Source organism: Neodiprion pinetum, chromosome 1, assembly GCF_021155775.2.
Source record: "Neodiprion pinetum isolate iyNeoPine1 chromosome 1, iyNeoPine1.2, whole genome shotgun sequence".
Taxonomy (NCBI): Eukaryota; Metazoa; Arthropoda; class Insecta; order Hymenoptera; family Diprionidae; genus Neodiprion; species Neodiprion pinetum.
The window spans coordinates 2,393,234-2,417,655 of record NC_060232.1 but is presented as its reverse complement, the minus strand read 5'-3'; the positions used below and the strand labels follow the sequence as shown (position 1 = coordinate 2,417,655).

The 24,422-nt window shown below is 41.6% G+C and overlaps 1 protein-coding gene across 6 annotated transcripts; it reads right to left on the bottom strand.

Annotated features, from left to right (window-relative positions):
- Positions 1-24: 24 nt before the first annotated feature.
- On the bottom strand, positions 25-23,696 carry LOC124210784 (diacylglycerol kinase theta). 6 transcript variants are annotated; one of them, XM_046609125.2, is made up of 18 exons: positions 21,091-23,696; positions 13,544-13,623; positions 12,390-12,492; positions 11,888-12,108; positions 11,604-11,775; positions 9,389-9,532; positions 7,467-7,595; positions 7,239-7,373; positions 7,027-7,144; positions 6,763-6,950; positions 6,430-6,645; positions 6,204-6,338; positions 5,943-6,117; positions 5,492-5,814; positions 5,126-5,414; positions 4,880-5,036; positions 4,600-4,707; positions 25-3,304 (listed from the first exon to the last, which is right to left on the bottom strand). In XM_046609125.2, exons 1-18 carry the CDS (start codon positions 21,224-21,226, stop codon positions 3,191-3,193), a joined length of 2,943 nt encoding a protein of 980 aa, XP_046465081.1. In that variant the 5' UTR covers positions 21,227-23,696; the 3' UTR covers positions 25-3,190. The 6 variants fall into 6 exon arrangements, with proteins under 6 accessions (XP_046465081.1, XP_046465083.1, XP_046465082.1 ...); XM_046609127.2 differs by having other exon boundaries at positions 25-4,066; positions 21,091-23,695; XM_046609126.2 differs by having other exon boundaries at positions 6,430-6,642; positions 21,091-23,695.
- Between the last annotated feature and the right edge of the window lie 726 nt (positions 23,697-24,422).

Here is a 24,422-nt window from a genome sequence, read left to right as displayed (position 1 = left end):
AAACGTAAATGTACAACTGAAAACTGTGGTTTAGACAATATTTATTTCTTTATATTACCTTTATGTGCGGACATGTTGCAATACCGCGAATCTGTACTGACGAGAAAATTCACTAAAAATATTATCAACTTTTGTACGTTAGAGTGAAATTCTACATTTATATACTACATACAGCTTAATGGCATATGCAATATGTAAATGTGTTGTATTATATTAAATTTATGTAAGCTGATAATTTTATAATAAATGTACAAAAATGCGCTTGTGTAAAATAAATATAATATTCATTGACGAAATGTGCAATGTACCATATAAAGTTTTCCGTGCATTCGATATTTTCAATACTAATAAAAAATTTCTATACCATTATCAACAATAATTAACAAAAGAAAAAATATCAACATAATTGGGGAAGAGGTATTTAGTAGGTATTACAGAGTACCATTTTGCTAACTTTGTGTAGCACATACATTCATTTATTATACTTAGATTGTTCATAGCTTATTAATATTCTTCTATTTTTTTTTTTTTGTTTTCTATCTCGTCGTTATCTTAAATTTTTTTTTTCTTTTTTTTTTTTTAATTTTTAATTTAATATTATTTTTTTTAAGTTTATTCTGTTCGCAACGAAAAAGAAATATTTAATCATTACAGTTTTTGATCCAATTAACAAATGCATTTTCGCCAATCTGCCGGCCATGTATCATTCATGCTCCAGCCCGGACACGATGCATGAACAACTGAGCCCCATATTCGGCAGATTAGGGAAGGGAGACCGTTCATCATCCGGATATGAGGGTCTCCCTTTAAACTTTTTCATCTTTAGTGATTAGTTTTCAATGATAATTTTTTTTTTTTTTTTGTTTTTCTGCCTTTTTTTAATTTTTTTAGGATTTTTTTTGTCGTCTATTTTTTTCCCTCTTTTCTTTTCTTTTCTTTCCTTTCACTTATATCTCAAGACATCCAGCAGGGATTCGAGTCTACGGGATTAGTTGACTAGATGCAAGAGCGCGTTTCTACAAGCGCTTCGGTAACACGGACTAGGTTCTGGATGTCGTTCGGTTTTATTTTACTTTTAGTTTGTTTTCTTTTCTCTCTCTCTCTCTCTCTCTCTTCTGCTTTCGTTTCTCTCTCCCCCCCCCCCATCATATTCATTTCGAAATTTTTTTCAGCTTTGATGTACGCCGTCGTTCATCGAAAGCATTTCATTGCCGGCCCGAGCGTCGCAGCACAGTTCAAGTGAGTCCCTTCTACTTTATTAATTACGGTTACGTTGAAACTTTCACTGTCCTTCACCCACATACTTAATATATATACATATACATGTATTTCTGTGTATACATATGTATATATATATATATATATATTTTATTCCGTCTATTTCTTTGCCAATCAATTATACCGCTAACTCAAAATCGTCTATCCACTATCTTTATATATTATATACATCTGTTTGGCACCAGAATTGTCCTTCCGATCTGGATGATGCCAACACACATCCACTTCAAACGAATCCTGCCAACACATCGGCCTTTTTGTTTCGATTGCTTTCGCCCATCTCAACAAGTCACTGAATTTATAGTCCCATTGGTACTCTCTCTTTAAATTGATCCACTATACCTGTGCTGCAGAACTTGCTCAGGGGCATAAAACGTTGTCGTATTCATATTACCGTAGTAATTTGTAATAATTGAATAGATATAATACCGTAACCAGGTTTTTTTTCAACGGTAAGATAAGATTATTAATTATTGAATTATTTTTTCTTTACTTTGTTTTTTTTTTCTTTCTTCCTTTCTTTCTTTGGCATAGGTTTTATAAATGTACATGGTGGTTTTGCCACATTATAGTGGAATGTGTTATCTACCATAGAGACTCGCGCGAACTTCTCAATAATTATACTTATAGTAATTTGCAAGAGTCAGATATTTCGACATTGCCAAGACGCCTCGTCAACATCCTCGTTTAGATAGTTTGTACGCTGAGTTAATGTAAATTTTAAGAGACGAATTGGCAAAAAGAAGCTGTGCCCGTATTCAGCTCTACCGAAATTACATAATTTTCATTTAATTTACTTATTTAAAATTAACTTTTTTTTTTCTTTCAAATTTATTATTCACGTTTTCTAGGAAACTCTGACTGCAACTGGTTTTATATATAAATTCCAGACTGCCCGGCAGTCAGATTGACAACAATCACAAAATTAAAATCGTAATACTAATACAATATGATGTAAATATATATATATATATATATATATATATATATATATGTATATATATATATATGTATACATATATATGTATATATGTATATATATATATATTAATATTTATTTTGTAAATATTTCATATAATAATATATTAATAACAACTGACTCTTTTTTCTCCATTTTTATGTGTTTGCTGCATCCCGACACACGAATTTGCGGGCCTTCACATTGCGATAGCTTGGTAAAATACCATACGAAACGTAATATACATTACAGTTTACTTTTTTTTTTTTCAACTAACAAACTATATATATATATATATATATACATGTATGTATGTATATATATATATATGTATAAACATAAATGCAAATTAATGTTGTAAGCGGTAAGCATTGTGACGCTTCTCAATTGAATACTGGTTAACATTTTGTAATAACATTATTAAGTACGATCTATTCGTAATCTTACTAAAAAAATATTTATCGATAAAATACATACGGCACTATGATTTAACATTTAAAAATGAGATCTATTTCACTTCTAATAACGCGTGAACAGAAATTAACTAGCACTGAATTTTCGTCAAGTTTTTGTGTGGCGTCTTCACTTGAAAATTCTTATCTATTTCATGTCTCCTTCTTGCAGCATCAAAGATGTGTTCGGAACTGCGTTTATAAATATATGTATACGTATATATGCATGTGTATGTATACACACATATATATATATTTATATATATATATATATATATATATATATATATATATATATATATATATATATATATATATATTATTAAGTACTTATGCGTGTAGTTTAACAATAGCGTAACCGTTTTTTGACGACAGCACGTATCGAGGCCGTTCAAATCACAATTGAATCTGTGATCGATTTTATTAATGTATATGTATGTTAACGTAGCGAAATAATACTCGTCGGCGATCCAGCTCCGTGCGTACGATAAGAAGCGTTGATTCAGAAGTTCTCGATATCCGGATCGTTCGAGGGTCCAGCTTGAAGCGCTAACTGCATGCTGGGCTCTGTATTTCGCCTCTTCATTTTACTCTTCACCTTCTTCAGCATCGTGGCCTAGGAAGGGATAGGATCAGGAGGATGCACAAAGGAACGAACGAACGAACGATCGATCGATAACAATTGTCAATGCGAATGTCGAAGAAAATAGCGGTTTCGTTCACAACACCAGAACTGATAATTATATGCAATAATAATGATAGTGATGATAATAATAATAATAATAATAATAATAATATGAGTTTGCTCTTTTTTTTTTTTTTTTTTTTTCTTTCAAATAATGATGATAATAATAATAATTCGACAAATATGTAAACGACGTATCGAGAAAAAATGAAATAAATTTACATAGTTAAAGCTAAAATATTTACTAATTGGAAGAATGCATGGCTAATCGATAAAATACGGAAAGCATAAACTGCGTTGGGCAATTGGTAAGATTCGGACGTGGAGTGAAAGGGTTGCATGCGCCGAGGAACAATCTTCGTACGAGAGGTCTGTCTGACGTTTTTATCAGTGGGATCACTCCGAAACTCCCCTCCCGTGCATTGCGCGTATTATTAATATACATATATGTATGTATTAGGTATGTGTATATATATATATATATATGTATATATACATGTATATTTTATATACGCACGGAGGAGTCTAGGTAGGGATCGCGCACCTTACAACGAATGATCAAACAACTGACTAGTTGCAAGCTGCAGAATGGTTGATTTACTCGTCCGTGCTCTTGCCCCCCTCCCCATTAGCAGGTAGAATCGACGGTTCGGTATTCCGACGCTTGATCTTATTTTTCTTCAACATGGTTGCCTGAAGTGAACAAAGGAACAAGGAGACATTAGTAGAGTGCGATTAGGGGAGGAATGCATGCGCTGACGGACATCAGCAGTTAGCTAATGCTTATCGCGGAGGTCATGAGCATGATAGCGTAACACGATATATATGTATATATATACATATATACATATATATATACAGATACATACAAATAACAAAACTACTGGCTAAATACAGACAGAATACCTATGATAATATTCAAAATTCACGTGCCACAAGTACTTAATACGTCGAATGACGATGATGATGATTATGATGGTGGTGATGATGATGATGTAGACGTAGATGTAGATGATGACGGTACATCACCCCAGCATACCATTTCACTTTATGAACCCTACAAAACGAACTGCCGAACCGACAACCAATTAATGCTCGGATAATAATTTAAGCCGTATACGGTACGAATGCGCCAAAGTCTCGCGATCCTTGCTTGCCAATGATGTTCATTTTGTACTGTTCATTCGTGGAATGTTGAGGCTGCAATGAATCTTAATTCAGTTTACCTTCAACGCAGACTTCAGGACTACAACATCGCCTGGACTCTGAACCCAGGGTTCTCCGTCTACCTGAACTGGCAAGTCTGAGTGTAGATGAATTTTTATATGTCCACCCTGAGCATAACATTATGAAATTTTTAAAACCATACCGACACTACGTCAGTCAGCTATGTCAAGGTAATCGTAGAAAACTTGTTTTGCGGCACTGTCAACGTTCGAGAAACTCGATTGATCATTCTCGACAGGTTCACGATTGCGATAGCGTTAATTCATAAATTCATCTTACTTGAGCTATTCTCATAGCGGAGCGAAGACCAGACTGTATTTGTCCCAGGTGTACCACACCTGTAACTCCAACTACTTCCAACACCCCGTCCCAGTGATTCGGTTTGTTGAACTGATCCTCTTTCTCCGGACCCCACGGATTAGCGCCAGAGCCCCAACTATATTTATTTTACAAGTTTCGTGAGTACGAGGAATTAGTTTTGCCAAATGAATAATGAATAAGTAACCGATACAGCCTGTGCGATACCTCAAAATATTCAGTATAATGATGCCTTCGACCTGCGGTAATTCTACTAGTTTTCCGTCGACTTCTAATCGTATTTGCTTGTGCAAGTCTTTACAGAGTTTCTGACCGACCATCTTGCGCAATCCCATTCTAACGTATACTCCCTTGTTGTGGAATCGACTGTTGAACTTGTTTGGATTTTCTTCCCTCGCATTGTGAAAGGCCAAACACAGATCGGCGTCGATTCCGATACCAAAGTAATTGTTCATTACAAATATTTGGGTATTATCTTCGCTCGTTGAACCAGCAACTGTAATTTGATGATAGTTTTTTCTTTATAATCACGGTTCACTTTTCATTGGGTAGAAATCGTCGTTACATCCGTACCTGCGGCATTGGGAACTTGCTGAGATTTATCCTCCTTATCTTCCGGGTGGAAAACCACCGTCCATCGATCCAACTTTATTTCCTCGGCATCGATGATGTCCCGCAATAAACTCAGCGGATCTTCTCCACCCGTGTACCCGGAACCCCAGCGCAAAACTCTTGCCAAATCGTTGCCAGTTCCCAAAGGAACAATTGCGCATGCCGGCGAAGAACACTCGCTATCTTGGCCAACGTTATCAAGGCATTGCAATACCCAGCCTATTGTTCCGTCGCCTCCGCACACAAGAATCTTGTAATTTCTTATATGCCGAAAAACGTACAGTCTGTAAGACAATGTCAATGATTTACCGCTCGCATGATTCTTGAGTATAAGGTCAAACGAGAGCGTCACAGAATATACTTCCAATCGCCACAATTTCACCAAATTTTTATCACGAGATGTTTCACTCACCCGGGAAGGGGGCCTCCGTTATCCAGATCGAACACTTGGTATGGATTCAAAAGCTTTCGAAAACTGGAAATTAATTCCAGACCCTGACATCCACCAGACTTGACATTTACAAATACAAGTAGAGGCTGAACACCAGGCGGTACCATACTCGGCTCGATGCTGGGCAGAAGCATTACTGTGAAAAGTAACATGTAAGCCGGTTAATGGAGTTATTTTTAACAATAAAAGTCGATTTGTAAATCCTGTTGCATAAATTTTTACCTAAAAGGTGTTTGTCTTCGTATTTTGATTCGCGCAATGTGTACAATGCCTTTACGGCCTTGTTTGAATCCTCGTATATAATCACCATTGATCCATACTCGTAATAAATTGGGCCAATGGATGAAAATTTATTTTCTGTAAATTTTCAACGACAATGGTTACCGTCGAATATAATTGCATACGATTCGACAAAATATGACGCTTAATTGACCAGAGAGAAACGAACCTTTACCCAAGAACTCCGTCAACATATTCTCATAATTACGTTCTGAAAGATTGGGTGGAAGATTGCCGACAAATAACGCCAGATTCGGCCCGTGAGGATCTTGTTTCAACTGAAGGTAAAACCTCATCAATTCCATTTGACGGATCGAGTCCTTTCCAAGTAGCTTTACGATGTCCCAAGGTTTTTCGTTCCAGGACAGCACCCGTTCCGTAACTACTTGAAATTATAGTTTATTTATCGTTGTTTATTTCCGTTAAATTCTCAGTCAATTGTCAGCCGTGCGTTACATTATATTACCTTATAATATCGTTCGACAAAATATTCGAAACTCACCACCACGATCCAGTAAAATCTCGCTGCAGCGATATTCCTCGCATTTGAAATTTTCAAGTCCAAACCGAAGAAGAGCTTCCCGAATAAGATCGGTGACGGTACTTCCTTCGTCAACAGGGACGTTGCAGAATGCCTCAGACACCTGAAGTTTACCTGGGTAGACTCGTACCTCGCCACACTCGTTGTCCCTGTGCGCATAAGCATGAACAAAAGTTAATGGTCACGTGCCCTTCGAACTCTTGGTAAAAATCGTAAAACGCTTACTTAAAACGCAAAAAGACAGCCGGACGCTTGCCTTCCTTCCGCTGTAAGTTATTAATGGGTGTTGGATCACACAAACGAGCTTCGTCGGCGGCGTACAAGTCAGTTAGGTAAAAGTTTTCTGTGATAGAAGAAGAGAATTCACGGGTAAGAGGACAACAAGAAATTGCGTCAAGTTGATCGGTAGACGAAATATAGGACGACGTTCAACGTACTCAGATCTTTCGTTATGTGGAATGCTCTTAGAGCTATGGTGAGGACCTGGTCGATACTGGCTTGACGAGGCACGTTGATAACTCGAAATATCCGACGCCTCGCAGAAATATTGCCATCGTAAACTTTGATCATCTCTGTAATGGCACATGGTAGATGTATGACCAGGGAGGTGAAAAGGTGCTTCTTGAAGGAGCCTACGCATGCAGACATTGGATAACTTGAAATACCTTCGTCTCTGTCGTCCTTTTCTTTCTGGGGCCTGGAATCCCGGCTGTGAGCACCGCTTTGCTGCGCCGGTTCATCATTGTCTCGATTCCGAGCGTCTCCGCTGCTGAATTCCTCTGAAATATTACGTGCTGTAAAAATAAACAAACGATAAAATATAGTCAACATTCAATCTCGGTAACTGCGGAACAATTTTCAAAACTCACTCTCGGTAGGCTGATTTGAATTTTTTTTTTTCTTTTTTTTTATTCTACCTAAATTCGCAGCGATACACAACGCAAGGACTCGAAAACTCGGAAGATAGACGAAAGACTGAAATATTTCAAACAGTCCAGTCTTGCGTTACGCTGCATCTTTGCCTTCACCTTTAAGGCATATATCGAGCATATATTACCAACGGTCGTAACATACTTAAAGATCAATGCAAAAGCCCGCCTTTCAAACTCGTTGATAAATGATAAATCCCATTTTTCAGAGGCTGAAAATGTGGGCAGATTTTTCGAGACCACAGATATCGTTGGAATGATTGAAATTTTTTTTACTTTCGTTATTCTTTCGCCTCAGAATTTTTGTAATTAATTATCCATGAGGATGGTTGAAATTAAATATTTGGCGAGGCCTGAGTCCTAATTATTTTCATAATTATAGATGCAGCACACGTTCCACCGATATGCAAGAAAATATTACCAGCCTCTTCTACATAATTTTAGTTTTCTGTCTTCCCTCTTAATTGGCTACAACACTTCTTACAACTAAACGTACACGATGGCTTTTTAAGCGCATAAGGATACAGCGGTACAAGGATTATGCCGATTGTCGCAATCCGTCGTGATGCTCGATTGCTGAGGATTGATCACAAGCATTGTAGAATCTTCACGCGATATCCAGCCAGCGTTATAGGTATAAAGAGTGACCGTGAGTACATGCAGTCAAGTGAAACACGAACATGCGAAAACTGCCAATTAAAAGCGTAATCCGTAATCACAAGTACTTGTACAAGGCTGAACCACGAACGACTAATTTTTATATTCATTATTTGCAATATCGATCAGCGTGTAGCAAATTATTTTTCTTTTTCTTGGCGAGGCTTTTTTGGGGGGGGCTAACAATAAATTATGAATGGGAAATTGAAATTTTTTCAAAATATAAATTTCCCTATCAAAACTAACGGATTTACGAGAATACACGCAGAGTCTACAAATTCGCTACTTCACTACCATTAAACTAAAGAGATATTCCCTTCGCTATACAAAGAGTACATTTGGAACCTACAGCAGGCAACATAAAATTATAATCGTTATTCTAGCAATATCAATAAATCTCAGAATATACAAACTGGCAAGAGGTTTTAAGTGACGCGGTATTTCAGTGATGAAACTTCATTTGAAACGATCCTATTTTGCGACTTCACCAGTCCTTTGCATTTGATGTTTTTCTTTTTTTATCTCCAATTTCCACGATTCTCTTCTATTTTTCAGCACACTTTCCAATACTGTTTACGTGAAAGAAACTAGTGAAAAGTGATTGAATGAAAAACTGCATATTTTCATGGTTGATTATCGAAGCATGGCAATGCGAAATTTACGTTTATCTAGCTTTTCACAACTGTCAATAGCTGTACAAAATGAATATCGACTGTTCGATAGGACATTTTCATTAATGTTCATGTCAAGCCGGCACGAAACAACAGTGAGGATATATCAGCCATACGAAGCTAAAACACTTACGATTCCGCGAATGATAAAATTGGTCTGCAAGATAAAGAGTACGAAGTATGCACACAATCGCTTATGCTTGTAGGCGGGACGATGAAAAGTAAAGTATGGGTCAGAGCTTTCCACCCTTGAGCGTAAGTGTAGTTGACTATTCGGTATGCACACATACATGGTTCGCATGGCAGAGGATGGATTAATAATCTAGGTACCTCGAACATAAGGAGGGGAAGCATGACAATTTCCATGGCAGCTACGATGCAAAACTAGTGAAAGGCGCCTCAAAGCTGCGGCAAGGTGGCCTTCGCCCCCAATTTGTTCACTCTCAGCGAAATCGAATTGCTCTCCAGTGTAATCTTCAAAGAGAAGCAAACAATAGTCCGAATTTTCTTTATCCTTCACCTTTTAAAAACTATTCAAAGAAAACGAGCTGTACTCGATTCCTGCTCTCCCAAACACCCGACTGCATCGATACACATTAATATTCAGAAGCTGTTACGTTATTATATCATCCCGATACGTGATACCTACTGTCCGTGACAAATTGAATCGTAGCAAGTTTTACCAAACTAGCGTAATTCTGTATTACTGACTTTGCTTACTTGTGTATTTTTTTTTTTTTTTTAAGAATCTACGTCACCCTCAACAACTTGTGAATCTCTTTACAATGGTTGTGATAATACAAAGGATACTTTGAAGGGGGCGTTAATATGCACGTGGGTAACTATAAATGTGTGTACATTAGTGGTCGATGAACAGCAGGAGTGCGATGTTAGGCGTGAGACGTTATCTAAAAACATCTTGCGGGTATGGATTGGATGCTAAATGAATTCTATTCTTATGATTATCTTCAAGTATAATTCGACTGCAGGACACTGTGAAGAAATTCAATTTACCTAGAAGTTCGTCTCACAAACTTTTAGTACGTAGTAATTACGAATTGTAAATATTTATTTCTGTCGGCTCTCTTTCCAAGCTTTACATCCTACTCTAGAATGATTAAAAATTGATTCTACATTACTGCAACTATTACAGCTGCAAATACGAAGCATTATGAATTATAATTATTATACGTTCAATCCTACGGTGACAAGGTGTGAATTTTATTTTGATCATAAACGTATAGATATGCGTAATAATTTATGTACCTACCCTGTCAATGTTCAAGGTTGTATACATGGCGTGAGATTATTACAGAAACGGAATTAATTGACTTGGAGAAAAACTGGATAATGTTTTTGAGTAAATAGATTACAGATACCAGGATATTGTGCGATAGTGCTTGATCGATATAATGTGAAAAATAATATATGTTATTGGAACCGCATACATTTAAAGAATATTTAAGTATGACGCGAGAATTTTATTCGAGATCAGAGTATTCGGAGTAATAAACTGTATTTGAGATTTTACTATACTTCTAATCCAGATCTTCCATAAGCAAAATGATGTAGTTATGTATAATTCGATTTTTCAACAAGATTCAAATAGTTAGAAAAATATTAGGCCTTATGCTAAGCAAGAGGCAAACTGCGGTGTTAATGATCGTACCTTGATGCAAAAATAGAAAAAGACGAGCAATGATATTTGAATACTCAAGACACGGAAACATTGACCAGAATTAAATTCAAATGTAAGTTTAACGTGTGATATGTATGCATATATATTAGGGTGCATCAAGAAAAAAAAATTTTTTCTCTTTGAAACAAGATCATAAGTTTCATTTAGGTATAAAAATACACCTGTTAAAATTTGAGCTCTTAATATTAACATTGAGAGTTTGCGCGTGCCACTTTTCTATTTTCCACAAGAATAACACGGAAAAATAGTTGTTGCTCCTTCTGATCTTTATAACTAGCTAACGATGCGTCGTACAGAAAATTCACTCACAGATTCTTGTAGGGGATTGAAGGTTCTACAAAACAGGTCTGGTATCATTTTATGATAAATCTAATCTTTCAAAAGTTATTTGAGTTGCAAAATTATTTAAAGACGTCAAATAACTTTTGAAAAAGTAGATTTATCATAAAATTATGTCAGACCTTTTTTGTAGAACGTTCAATTCCCTACAAACATATGTCTGTGAATTTCCTGTACGACGCATCGTTAGGATGCGCAACCTTTTAATGTTAATATTAAGACCTCAAATTTTAACAAGCGTATTTTTATACCTACATGAAACTTTTGAACTTGTCTCCGAGAAAAAAAAATTTTTTTTTTTCTTTGTTTTGTTTTTCGACACACCCAAATATATACGTATATATCTGAACATCGTTCGAATTCTTGACATTCTGTATAAACCGATGATGTATCGATACAATAAAACCAGATAAAAGAAGGCCGAGTAATATTTATCGTTAGCTCGATTATCGTCCATTTTGTACGATACACTTTCGGTAGAATAATGGTAGTGAAGCAGACACTTACGGCAAGAATACTCACGCGCGAGAACTTCCTTGCGACGCACCTGGACCCCAATGATCGCCTCCATAGGGACCTCGGTGCGAGGTATACTGATTGCATGCGGAGGCAGGTATATTGGCTCCAAATTTCCAAACGTGCACTCCGGCGGTATGTTCTTGTGGCAGTAGGCATGCGACTGTAATCAGATTCGACGTTTCAACGATCAATGTAGACGAACCTTGGTGGTGTTACCATTCAAACGAATAAAAGTAGCGTATCCTGGTTAAGGAACGATCGGGATTAATTACCGTCATGCCACACCACTCGCACCGATATCCAGAAAGACATTCCGCCGACCAGCAAGTCTTCTTGCATACCACGCATTTCGAATTGCTGGGAAGATTCCCTTCCCGCCAATGATGGGTGTGACGCACCGAAGCTAAATCCTTCCCTGGCAGGTAAGTCGCGTTCTCCTTGCAATCGGCAACCGCAAAATCCTGGCAATCCGTGTGCACATAGTACTCGCATACTGTGCATCGAAACAAACAGGTATCAATACTCTTCTTCGCTCTTTGGTGAAAATTTTTACCGACACATGTAAATCGTTTCTGTCTTGGAACTGACAAGGATCACGAAAATTATGGGGGTTTGATGTCAAGGCTTAACTTTCTAATCTGAGTTTTTTTTTTTTTTTTTGTTCATCGTCAACCTTGTTATTCGCTACACGTTTGTTAAGAATTTGAAAAGCAAAATTTACCCAACCGTCAATAAATTATGAATTGTTAGTTTTTGCGTATAAATTATACTTACTCTCACAGTGAATCGATGGGCTATCCTCGAGGCGTTTACGACATACATTGCAGAATTTTCTTTTGTGGTGCACTTGTTCCGACCAACAATGTGCAACCGGGTTCTGCAAAAAAAAAAATTAAAGACAACGTGAAAAAACGCAAAATTCAAACGTCAGCAGCTTACATAATTGCAAAACATAACATAAAATATCGAAATTAATGAGAATAAATAAAAAAAAAAAAGGCTGAAAGAAACGCGAACGATGAAATTGTCAAGTAGCACGTGCGAGTTGGTAGTCGGACACGCGTGGTGGATGACCGTATGTACGCGACCCGTTGTGGTGACGTCATAATTTAAGTAGTAGCAGGTTATCGAGTGTACGGTCGTCCGGCGGCGTAGAAAGAGCGTCGAGTCCCGTCATAGTCGGACAGGTGAGAATAAGACGGGTGAGTTTCGGTCTGACCAACGCGGGAGCGTATCTACTTTGACGAGGAGTTTCACAGCGGAGAGGCAGCGACCGGAGGCAACGGCCAAAGAGAGCCGGCGGGCTCTCTGTTATTGATCGTCGGGCTGTCCGAATTGCCCGACGATTCGAGTCGCGGATAGAGGCACAATATTGGCGTTAAGATAATGTTAAATGCGACCCGCTGTAGCGGAATTTCTGAATTTTCAAAAATTGACGCATCTCGCTGCTGTCGTTACACTAAAAATATAAAAATAACCACTTTTCTCGACTAAAAGGGGGAAAAATAATTTATTTTATATGTTTATTCGTCATCGGCAATTGAGGATAGAAATACCACGAGGTTGCAAGATCGGTAATGGTCTGATTTCAGTTCTTAGAATCTGTATTCTCATTTCATTTGTCCACTTCAAATCAAACCATGATCAATCACTGTTGATCAATGCATTGAACAGCGTTTTTCAGAAAGCCTGAACGGTTGTTCGCGTCGCCGATTTTTTTCCATCCGTGGATTGAGAAATTTAGATTAAAGCAATCACCGCGTGCCAAAATTAATGCGTAGTTTCCGTGCAATTTGTCGAATTTCGTACACGGAAAGACAGGAATTGACACGAGAGAAGTAAAATCGAAGATGAGTGAAACGATAGTTCAGCCTGTTGTGTATACAATAGGAAGACATGTGTAAAGTTTATTCAATTATTAATCTTACCTTGATCAGGCTTGCCGCGATGCTGGAGCAGGGAGAGACGACGGTCTTGAGACAGCGGTCGTGCACCACGAAGTTGCAGACTGTAACAGAAATGTTTGAAAATATATTTTAAGAAACTGGCTCGAGGATAGCGTGTATGTAATGCGCATATGTGTATATTGAGTTTTATTTAGCTGGAAACAAAATATAAATCTGTTAAAAGACGTGGAGTTCAAGAGAGAGAGGGAGAGAGAAAATGAAAACGCAAATTTCCCGACACGCGCACGATGACGTGTAAGAAATTTAATAACGAAACGAGTTGCAACTGTATAACAATTAAGGGATATCCGTGTATCCGCGAGACTGTGTAGGTTTTTTTCATCCTCCTTATCCTTGTATACACAAACGCTGCAAGAGACACAGCCTCTTGCGCCGGATAAAATAAATGAGAAATTCATCCTGCCGAGTGTGTACTTGTCAGTTTCCTCCAGCAGCCGTCATCCCTCAACACGAGTGTTTGCGCGAGAACTTCCAAGAGGAAATGTCAAACACCGAGTGGAAGATTTTTATTCTTTGACAAGTAGCTTACGCAGCTACTGCTGCTGCGCCAATCCAGACATACCTACACTTGCCGCGATACGGATAAAGGTACGATCCTCTGCGAGGGTCTCAAACCTTCGCTGCAGCCCGACAATATTTTATACATTTTTAATTCGACTATGTAAACATGCGCACACGTATTTTTTTAACTTGTAAATATAATATAACCCGCCTTGAGTCACCTACGGCAACTTTTATGTTTATTGAACGGTAATCCAGAAATTGGATATTTTCACTCTTGCGTATTATACGTGAAAAAAATCTGCGGATTTACCGGCGAAACTATACACCAGATCGTGGATTGATCGACAAAGTAAATCCATCAACTTCGATTAACGTCCAAGATGAACATTTATACACACTGCAGATCATCCAAATGTATTTTGACCCCTAGGTTGATATCGCCTGCAGCAATGACACAAACGCCAAAAAAAAGTTACCGTAATATTCGCACGTTTCGGTGAAAGTAAAACTGCGGATTTTCTATTGGAAAAAAAAACGTATCAAGATATGGTCATTCGATACAATTTATCAAAAAACATGTATCATTTTGATTTAACAAGAATCTATCACGAAAACTTTTAGCTATCGATACCATTCCTAATAGAAATCATAATTTAGTACGTTAGATTTGACTATTCGATCGAGTCCAAAAATGTTCCCACTGTACATATGTTTAAAAATTCCCTAGCCTTTCACCGAGTTTATAAGTCTATAAAAATTTAATGCTTTATTAGGAGTTGGCTAAATACCAAAGTACAAAGACAATTCATCTTCGAAGCTTAATACACGGATCATGTGAACGTGTGTAACACGCGTGAAGAAAAAAAAATTTCTCGAGACATCCGCGTCTGGATGTTACAGGGCGTAAATGAGTCGCAGCTAGAAGGAGAGAAGGCCGTATAACTGAGAGAGCGAGAGAAGAAACAGGCGGTGACGTTATATCGGAGAATGCGGCATAAGAAGGAGAAGGGCGAGACAAAAACATGAGCAGCACATAGGTACCCACTTACTTAGATGCAATTTGCAATTCATATACCTACGACACTCCGGGGGCAGTGCTTGAGATGTGTAATACAGTATCGATCTGGGGAGAAGCACCAGCAGCACCGCCGGCACCTTTCCTCGGGTAATCAAGCCGTCGATTAACCAATCGATAATCTCAAGAGTCAGCCTAAGAGGAAGAGCGAGAGAGCGAACGAGCAAGAGAGAGAGAGAGAGAGAGAGAGAGAGAGAGAGAGAGAGAGAGAGAGGAGAGAGAGAGAGAAAGAGCTCACGCTGCAGGAAGAAGAGCCGATTGAGACATGTTGTATACATGTATACAGCTTGCGTGCATCAGAGAATAAAATTTATCTGACCCTTAAGCCGAGGTGTTGTGCTGCCTGTAAATGTATAACCGACCAAAGGCGGTACAGTATCATCGCTTTGTGGGTTCACAAGTTGTAAACCGTAAAAACGGCCATTCGCAGGCGAAAAAAAGAAAATCTCAGTTTATTAAAACCGCGGGTTGTTAATTGCGTAATCCGTTTGCGTCGACAGTGTCTATTTTCTGCTGATAGGACCGCCAAACCTCTAAAATAAAGTGCCCTTGGGACGAGTTGCGCGCTTCTCTATCGGGTTGGGCTCCTAGGTCTATACACAAGCTTCAAACTGCCACACACACGCACTCACACACACGCACACACAGACACTCCGATATCGAATTCGCTGTGTAACGCTGCACGGACGGTTCGTCCCGGGACCAATTCCGCCTCTCTTCTACTTTTACCTTTACTTTTTTACCCTCCCCTTCGCCCCTCGAGATCGAACCTCGACATGGGCGAAGGAGGTCGCCGGCATGTCCTCGCGCAATTCGTGCCAAACTCGGTTTCTGCTTGGGTCGCCCCTGCAGGGCCACCCCGATCATTCCATTCTCAGTGGCCGGATAAGATTCGGTTGTTTTCGAAGAAATCGAACCGGGTGGAATTAAAACGTGGAGAAGGAGGGAAAAAAATTGCCAACATCCAAGTTATTAGAACGGAGGCAGCAGCATCACCCTTTTTTCAGGCGAAAGCTATTCCATGCCGCCCGATGAAAACAACTCCATTATTTATACATACGTATATAGGTACAGGATGGGGTCGATCTAGACATGTGCCTACCGAATAAAGATGCGTTTATATACGAGCCCCTGTACCAAAGCTGCTGGGAAATTATTTTTTTCCGCCTTATACATTATACTCTAACCCTAGGACCGAAGACTGATCGTTAAACGTATACACTATCTTTTCAAACACAATGTCCAAACGAACATGTACACTTTAGTAAACACAGACGTGTATGTAGGTATGTAGGTTTGAACCTGAAATGGACAAGTATCACAACGCGTACAAAAACATAATTTTACCAATTTTTCAGTAATACAGAGAAAAGAATGAAAGTATTCAAAACGCAGTCTCGAAATTGAGGTGTTCAGATTTTTGAAATATTCTGCTATTACCGCCAGTGTATATACATATATATATATATATATATATATACCCCACGAATTTAAGCAATTTTCGGACAAACACGAAATCGACTTACGTCGACACACGGCATATGCAACGAAACCGGAAAACGGATCAAATTGACAAATGGTAGGACGAGGCGTCGAAAATTACAACATCAAAGTCCGACTCGTGGATGCAATGTAGGAAGAAAATAGAAGTAAGGAGAAGAAGGAAAAAGTGTTGGAGAAGGTATAAAATGTACACACATGTCGGGTGTCTATTTTAAGCACCAGAGAGCAGATTTCGCGTACTAACACTTGGCGCGACGTGAGCTAACGGTTTATAACTCCCCGATTGTACTTGGAAGTGAGAGAGAATACTCGGCGTACTATCCGTACGATCATTACACGCATGTGCGACGTATTAATCGAGGAAAGGATGGATTCCCCGGAAAATCACCTTTCGGCAGACACGTTCTACAACAACGAAGAATTAACGCTGTTTGCGGTTTGCCGATCTAATAAAAGGGGAAATGTCGAAAAAACACGAACGACGAAAATGCCGCGAATAAGCGCTGCAGACATCGCTGTAAAATCGGACGCAGGATTTCCCGCGATGAGACAAAGGGTCACTGATGCTCACGGGAGTTACGAATATGTGCTGTGATTTTCACTGTATAAGTGTATATATGCTAATAATTACATAAAATAATAATTTTCAACCCATTATAATTTATCACAAAGTTACAGCTAGGTATCTTCTGTTGCCCACGCGATGTGTTCGATCAAGTAGCCAGTTTTCCCATCTAGTTTCAAATGCATAGTCAGAATATGACGATGCGAAAAAAAGTCTCAGCGATATCGGTCACAGATTATTTCCCTAAAAATTGGCAGATATTCACCAAACATTCCTTCCGCAGCTTAGAATCAATACCACAAACCGTTACACATGCTTTGATAAATTTCTAAGTGACCGTTGGCACTCGCAAGTTGGTTGAGTCTCAACTCTTGTCGTCGTCAATTGCGGTTGCGGAAGTCTGATTAGATTGAGTTATAATTAAGTGCATGCGTCTTTCTTCGTATACTTACGTAATTCAACGGCCCTGTAGCTATAACGTCGCCGCTGTATGTCGCACAACGATTACTGAACTTGACCGGGAGTAACGACTAACGCGTGCGTGTTCACGGTCTCGTTTCCAACAGGTACCTGCTGTGACTCTTTGTTTCATTTTTTTCTATAACCAATTTACCCTGTGAAAAATTCTACGACGATATGCTTTCGCGGTGAAAATTACAACGCAAACTTTTCATACAAACGCCGTAACAGTGGTGGTCTTGCAAGTAGAAAACGATCCGTTTCTTGGTACACAACGTTTGCAATGTGGTCGTTCTCGCAAATGATACATCACTCGAGGTTGCCTAGCTGGTATTATGATTTCAGCATACAGTCTAATGGGTTCAACCGCAAGTTCCAAGTATAATAAATAAAATGTTGATTTTCTCGTACCGTAACTGATCTCTGGGTCTATAATTACATACTTATATGGGTATAGGTACGCTAAAAATACGCGGCGATGTATTACCGTGTGTAAAATTCGTTGACCGTGTTCAGAAAGCAATGAACAAAAAAAAAAAAAAAAACAGTTTTACTATCAAGTTACGCATAATTGAAATAACAGTATATACGCGGATGACTATTATTCATCAATTAATTACACCGGAAATTGCGTAGTATATTATCTTCTTGGAGTACACGTCATACTTGCGTATTGTACACGCACCCTCGATGGAGTTTCCCTCCGTTAATATATAATATAAAATATACCGAGACACGTACGTCTATGAAACGCGTGACACGCACGGCACATCATGCAGCCTGAATAAAATCGATGAGTAAAATACACCTGGATAATCTGCCTATATGCGGAGACATTACGTACGGAAATTATCGCAGGTCAGAGCGTGTTGCCTTATACTTGGCACCCTACGCACTTTAGTCTACTCTCCTCTAAATTTATCGCAGTGGAATATCTCTTGACGGCCTACAACTGGGGTTCTGACGCATATTCAAACCTTCCAAACGAAGGATATATGTGTACATTATATTATTCGACGTTACACGGTGTATTGTCTCAACGAACTCTCCGGTCTCCTACAACATTTTCTCCCACACATGCGTCGACGTAGAAGTAACGCAGGGTTGTCGACAAAACTGATAAGTCCAACAATCGACAAAAGTTGCACGGAGTTCGATTGATAATATAAGCTTGATTACTTGAAAATGCCATAATTTTTTTTTGTTTTCTCTTCAATCTGAGACACACACGTAAATTCTTATAGATATCGTTCGTGAATAGAATTTAACTCGCAGCACTGTAACCGAAGAAATAAGCTGTTACCACATTATTATAACGATACAGCAATAAAACATCCAGTCTAACGGCGACGATATACTTCAATTCCAAAGAATATGTAATCAATCGTAAAGAAATTTGCAAATGTATGATAATTTTGCAACAACCCTGAAGTGAATTACAAGGGTAAGTTTGCGTGTAACATACGAGACGAAGCAACGTCGAATTATTATCGACTGCAGCTTCAAGCTGTGGTAGAATAAGACGAAAGACGTGAAGAAATAAAAAAATATCTATACATTGTACATACGTGTAATACGTGTGTGTGTGTGTGTGTATGCGCATATCGGAGGGTGAGGAGCTGGTAATAGAGGAAAGAGTAACCCAGTTCTGGTAAAATAGTAAGCGTTCGGTTATTCGGTCGTTGGTTACTCCTCTCCGAACGAAACCCATCGCTCGGGTTTTCTGCCCGTGTTTATGTGAATGTATCTAGGTTCTGTGTGGGGGGCAGGGACGTTGACGTCACAGGGACTGGCGGGCAGGCGGCTGGTTGCGGGTGGTGGAAGCGGGCAGGGCAACCAGCGGGAGTGCCGCCATAGCGTCCACATAGCCTCCTCGGCACAGCTTCCATAGCCCGCTTCCATAGTCGCCATAGCGCTGCCACCCCCAGCGACCCCTCACCCTCCTCCCCGTACCTCCCTCCCTCCCTCCCTCCCGCGATCAATGCTCGTGCGAGCCGCGATGCGCGCGTCCTCGACCCCCGCCTCGTCCTCCTCGATCCGCGTCGTTCTTCGCGCTACGACGCTTCGGTGCTCCGGGCAGCGACGTCGAGAGGCTGAAAGCCCGATTACGTATCCTGCCTCCCTGAAACACCCTGTAGAAATACGGGGTGGTTGCATGGACATACCGCGGGTGCAGGTGCGAGGAGACCGCCACGTTTCCCTGTTCCTTCCAGGGTCCCCCTTGCAGGGCGCAATCCTCCAGCCCGCCAAAAAGTTGTACTCGTCAGGTACAGGAGAGGCGGAAACGACGAGGTCCGGTCCGGTCCGGTCCGCCTGCTGCAAGCTCGATTAATCGGCCGACCCCGAACCGAACGGAGAGGGCCTCGAACGCTTTGGCATTCGAATCCATTCATGTCGGCTTCAAACATCCATTCATCGCCGTTGGAGGTCAGCCAGATATTCACACCCCGCTTGTCCTCCTTCCGACTTCATTTCACTGCTTTAAAATCCTACCCAACCACCCCCCCCATACTCCCATACTCCCCCACTCTGCTCAACTTCTCTCTCTCTCTCTCTCTCTCTCTCTCTCTCTCTCTCTCTCTCTCTCTCTCTCTCTCTCTCTCTCTCTCTCTCTCTCTCTCCCTCTGTCTCTCTCTCCCTCTCCCTCCGAAGGCATCGCGGTGACGATTATCCCCAGGATCGACCTGCTTTCGGTTATCATGAATATCGTTACTCGACCGAGGACTCTATTATACCCGTTATCGATCACCGAATGTATGTACTGCACCGAGCATGAACGAGATTAGTGTAAACATCGGTGCACTCTTCCGGCCCTTTTATCACGGCACAAATTGATCATGATCCAATTTCTTCTCTGTTCAATGAATCCTGCTTTGGTGGTAGTAAGAGAAACCGGCGATCCGGTGTTCACTCCGGTCAATGAAATATCAAGGTGTCGACGATACGTGTAATGCAAAACAGTTACGTCAGAAATAAAAACCAAAACCAGAAACTATCCCTGCGTTGGTGCGAAGTAGGTACCAATCGGATTCGGGGAACGTCACGTATCACAAATCCCGTGCAAGAAGTAATTAGCCTATAGTGCTCTCGAAACCTGGCTGATCTCCTCGTAGAGCAAAACTATATCCTTAGGACGTAAGTTCTCAAGGTACTCCGAGTTAAAAAACAAAAAGGTGTACAATAAATTAGGTAAATATCCGGCAGATCAGGTACCAGTGGGTACGGTTCTTCGATTCAAGGGTTGTTCTCGTTAGAACGAACGAAAAGACGACGAAGACCTTGAAGACGGGTGTAAGAGACACGCACACGCGTCGAACAGACAGACAGTGTAGGATCGTGTACGTGTCGTAGATATCAGGTTTGTGAGAAAGATCTGAGATAAGAAAGGATGTCTATGCGTACCTTCGCAGGTGTACCCCTGCTGTAAGAGGCCCCAGAGCATGTCCGTGCAGTGATGACAGTAGGTGGGTTTGTGAAACGTTTTCTTACTGAAGCTGTGCCCATGGCTGGCTGGTGTCTCGGCCGAGACCGACGCCATGATCCCTGACCCACCGCGGCACCGTTTACGCCAGATTTTCACCGTGAAATTACACAAGGCACACGCCGCACATTTGATTATAATGTATTACATGCCTATGTGATCTCGAAACCGTACGCGAACATTTCGATGCCGTAGGGTGTCCCTGTCGATAAACGTCGCGTTGTGCCTAGGGCGCATTTCCTGATATTTCACAGCGGCGTATCTTCAACACCGCGGTCCGCACACAGCTGACCATATCAACGCACTGCTGCGTACGCGTGCGTGTGCATTTGCGGGTGTGCGTAGGTGTGCGTGCGTTGCAAATATTGAAATTAGTAACGCCGAAGGGGGTCGCGACAAGGGATGAGAGAAGATGCGTGCGGAGGAAAAAAAAAAAAAAAAAAAAAAAATGGATAATCAGCGGATTCTTCGTTGCTCCTCCGGAGACGAAGGAGAACAATCGTTTCGCTGGCGTGACGGTTTTCTCCTGCGTTTCTTCTCCCCAACTCTCTTCCTCCGGTGATCCGGCCGATCTGCGTCGCTCTCCGCTCCGATTCCTCGCCGCTCGGCACCGCAACGACCGGCGAGCTTTTTCGAGCTCTCTCCTTCTCTTTCTCTCTTTCTCGCCTTCTCTCACCTTCTCTGTCGCCCGTTATGAGTACGAGGTGCAGGGACCGACGACGAAACCACCTCGCGTTTTCGGCACACTGCACTTGCTTTTCAGCCCCGCAAGCAGGGACGGCGCACGCCACGTACGCCACCCCAACCCGGACTCGAGCCGTTCCCGTCCTATCCGTCCTATCAACCCGACGGACCGACGGACCGACGGATCAGCGTCTCGACGTCGGAACGACGACGTCACACACTCACGCGCCGACGCGCCTCTGCACCATGACATCCGCGCAACGCGACGACATCCCGGCAACTCTCGACTCCCCCTTCACCTCGCCGACCATCTATTCATCTACTTATCTTCTTATCTTACGCCTATCCGACGTGTTGTTATTATCTTCCCGTAGAGCGGTGCGCGATCTATGAGATAACTATACACAACTTAGACATCTGGCTCGCCAGCTCGCTCGTTCTTCGCGCACTGAGTAATGATGCCTGCGGGAAAACACGCGCTCCGCAAGTAGAACTAGGGCACTGCCTTTATTACTGCGCGAGTAAAGGTCCGATTCACGCCCTCTCGGGGTTCTTGACTTTGCGGTAAATCATCCGTGATAGTCGAATGATTCGGATATAAAACCAGTCGGCGAGGATTCGACGCCGGGCGAGAAACTCGATGCACTTTACGGAGTCGATGCTTTTTTTTTTGTTTTTTTTTTTTTTTTAATTTTCACCCGCGTAACTACTCCTGGACGTTAGTCACTCGGCGATAGCGCAATAACCGTGTAACGTAGTTCGAGAGTTCGGCGCGCGTTTATTCAAAGTCAGGGTCTCCCCGGTGTGACGGGGAAAGAATCGCGGCTATCCTGGAATCGCGCAAGCCGCTGCACAGGCGCACTATCAGCTCAGCCCAGGAAGCGAACGGAAGAAGGTCTGGTGTCGATGACGATGACGATGTCGGCGTCCGCCGCAGAGGTGTACATTTCGGGATGAAGATGACGGTGATGATGATTTATCGCCGCGTCACAATAGAAAGACGCGAATCGCATCGGCGACCCAGAGCATCGCAGCAGCTCCGTTAAACGCCGTCAGACGGATAGAGTGGCCGCCGGTGCAGGACGAAGTCGAGGATGTAAAAGCTCTCGGACCGATCGCTGGTGACCCCCTCTCTGTTCGCCGAGCGAGTAAAGCTCTCGGGATTCCGTTAACGCCTGCGGATCCGTGCGACGCGGTGATGACGGGAGTTAATGCTCGCGCGAAAAGTAAAAAGCTCCTCCAACCGTCGTAAGTCGGGATCATATTTTAAACCGCAACCCGCCGCGGACGCGCGAGTCGATTATCGCCGCTGCAAGCTCTAGCGTGATGCCGCAGCGATCCCGATATCCTCTTCGGGCTGCGGTTGTTCTCCGGTGATCATCTTCGCCCCTTTTTCTTTATCCCTTCTTTCGCTATTTCCCGATGTAATTTTTTCAACGCCGGGGAAAAGTCAGCCGAGCCTTTTCACCCCTGGGTGACAAACAGGACTCGCCCTCCTCCGGCCCTTCGTAGGCTTTTCCTCCTCCCCCTCCACCTCCTCCTCTTCTTATTCCGCTCGCGGTGCTTCCGCAGGTTCCGGTTCCTCCTGCAGTGCGCCTCTTGTAATCTATACCGCACAGAGGCACGCACGCACGCACACCGCACACATCGGCACGCACTTCCAGCGTCCGTTTATCACGACCACCGGTATCGACTCCTCCAGGCGTGTCGAGACGTATTCTCCTCAGTCCCGGCGACGGACACTGCGCCCTACGATGTATAAGCCGTCTTACCGCAGCTTAAACGCAAAGCGCGATAACCACGCCAAGCTCCGTCCGTCGACGTCGAGTTCTCGCTCGCGAATGACCCGACGACTGGTTCCGGAAAACCCGCATGCGCGACGCTAACCGACGCTTACCGGAGCCCGTCGTAGAAACGGACGGGTTGCGCCACCGCGAAGCGCTGACAGGAATCGCGGTAAATTTCCTTTCGGCAGGTGGAAAGGTTCGAGGGTTCAATTTGAGGGTTGTTTCGCTCCCGCCGCCGGAAGGAACGATCCTCATCCCGAGCTGCGACGCGTCGATCACCAACGGGATCTCTACTCCTTGCACAACTGCAGATCCACTTTCGCAAACTGTTCCCGAGAGGATGTTCAGATATGTGCGGAGTCACAGTTTTCCTTTTTATCATCCGCAGTGTTTCAATATTCTTTGATTAATCGATCCTTTTCCTCTCCAACCCCGCACTGCCTCTTTGCGCGACATATTATACGACAATCTTATCGAGGAATCGAAAACTTCACATTTTGCCACGTTTTGCGTCGTAGATGAAAAACACAACGAATTGTACAGTGAAGGTTATTGACCAAACTGTTTTACAGATAAATTACGTTTCGTACATTCATACATGAATTTTTCTTTGATTTGCATTCCATTTATTCCACACGGCAGAGAAACTGCAATGTTAGTGTTTCTTTTTCTCCTCTGAGACAGTATAATAGAAAGGATATACCGAGTAAACAGGCAGCCAGTAATTAGGCCATAACAATTTATTATTATCATTATTATCATCATCATATGTATCGTTATTA

Excerpts from the sequence above, each read along its gene's own strand:
- LOC124210784 (XM_046609125.2), bottom strand. The coding sequence starts at position 21,226 with ATGGCGTCGGTCTCGGCCGAGACACCAGCCAGCCATGGGCACAGCTTC. Across the intron at positions 9,533-11,603 it reads CGCGCGTGAGTATTCTTGCC|ATTACACTGGAGAGCAATTC; the intron begins GTAAGTGTCTGC and ends TTCTCTTTGAAG. Across the intron at positions 6,339-6,429 it reads GACGGAGTTCTTGGGTAAAG|AAAATAAATTTTCATCCATT; the intron begins GTTCGTTTCTCT and ends GAAAATTTACAG.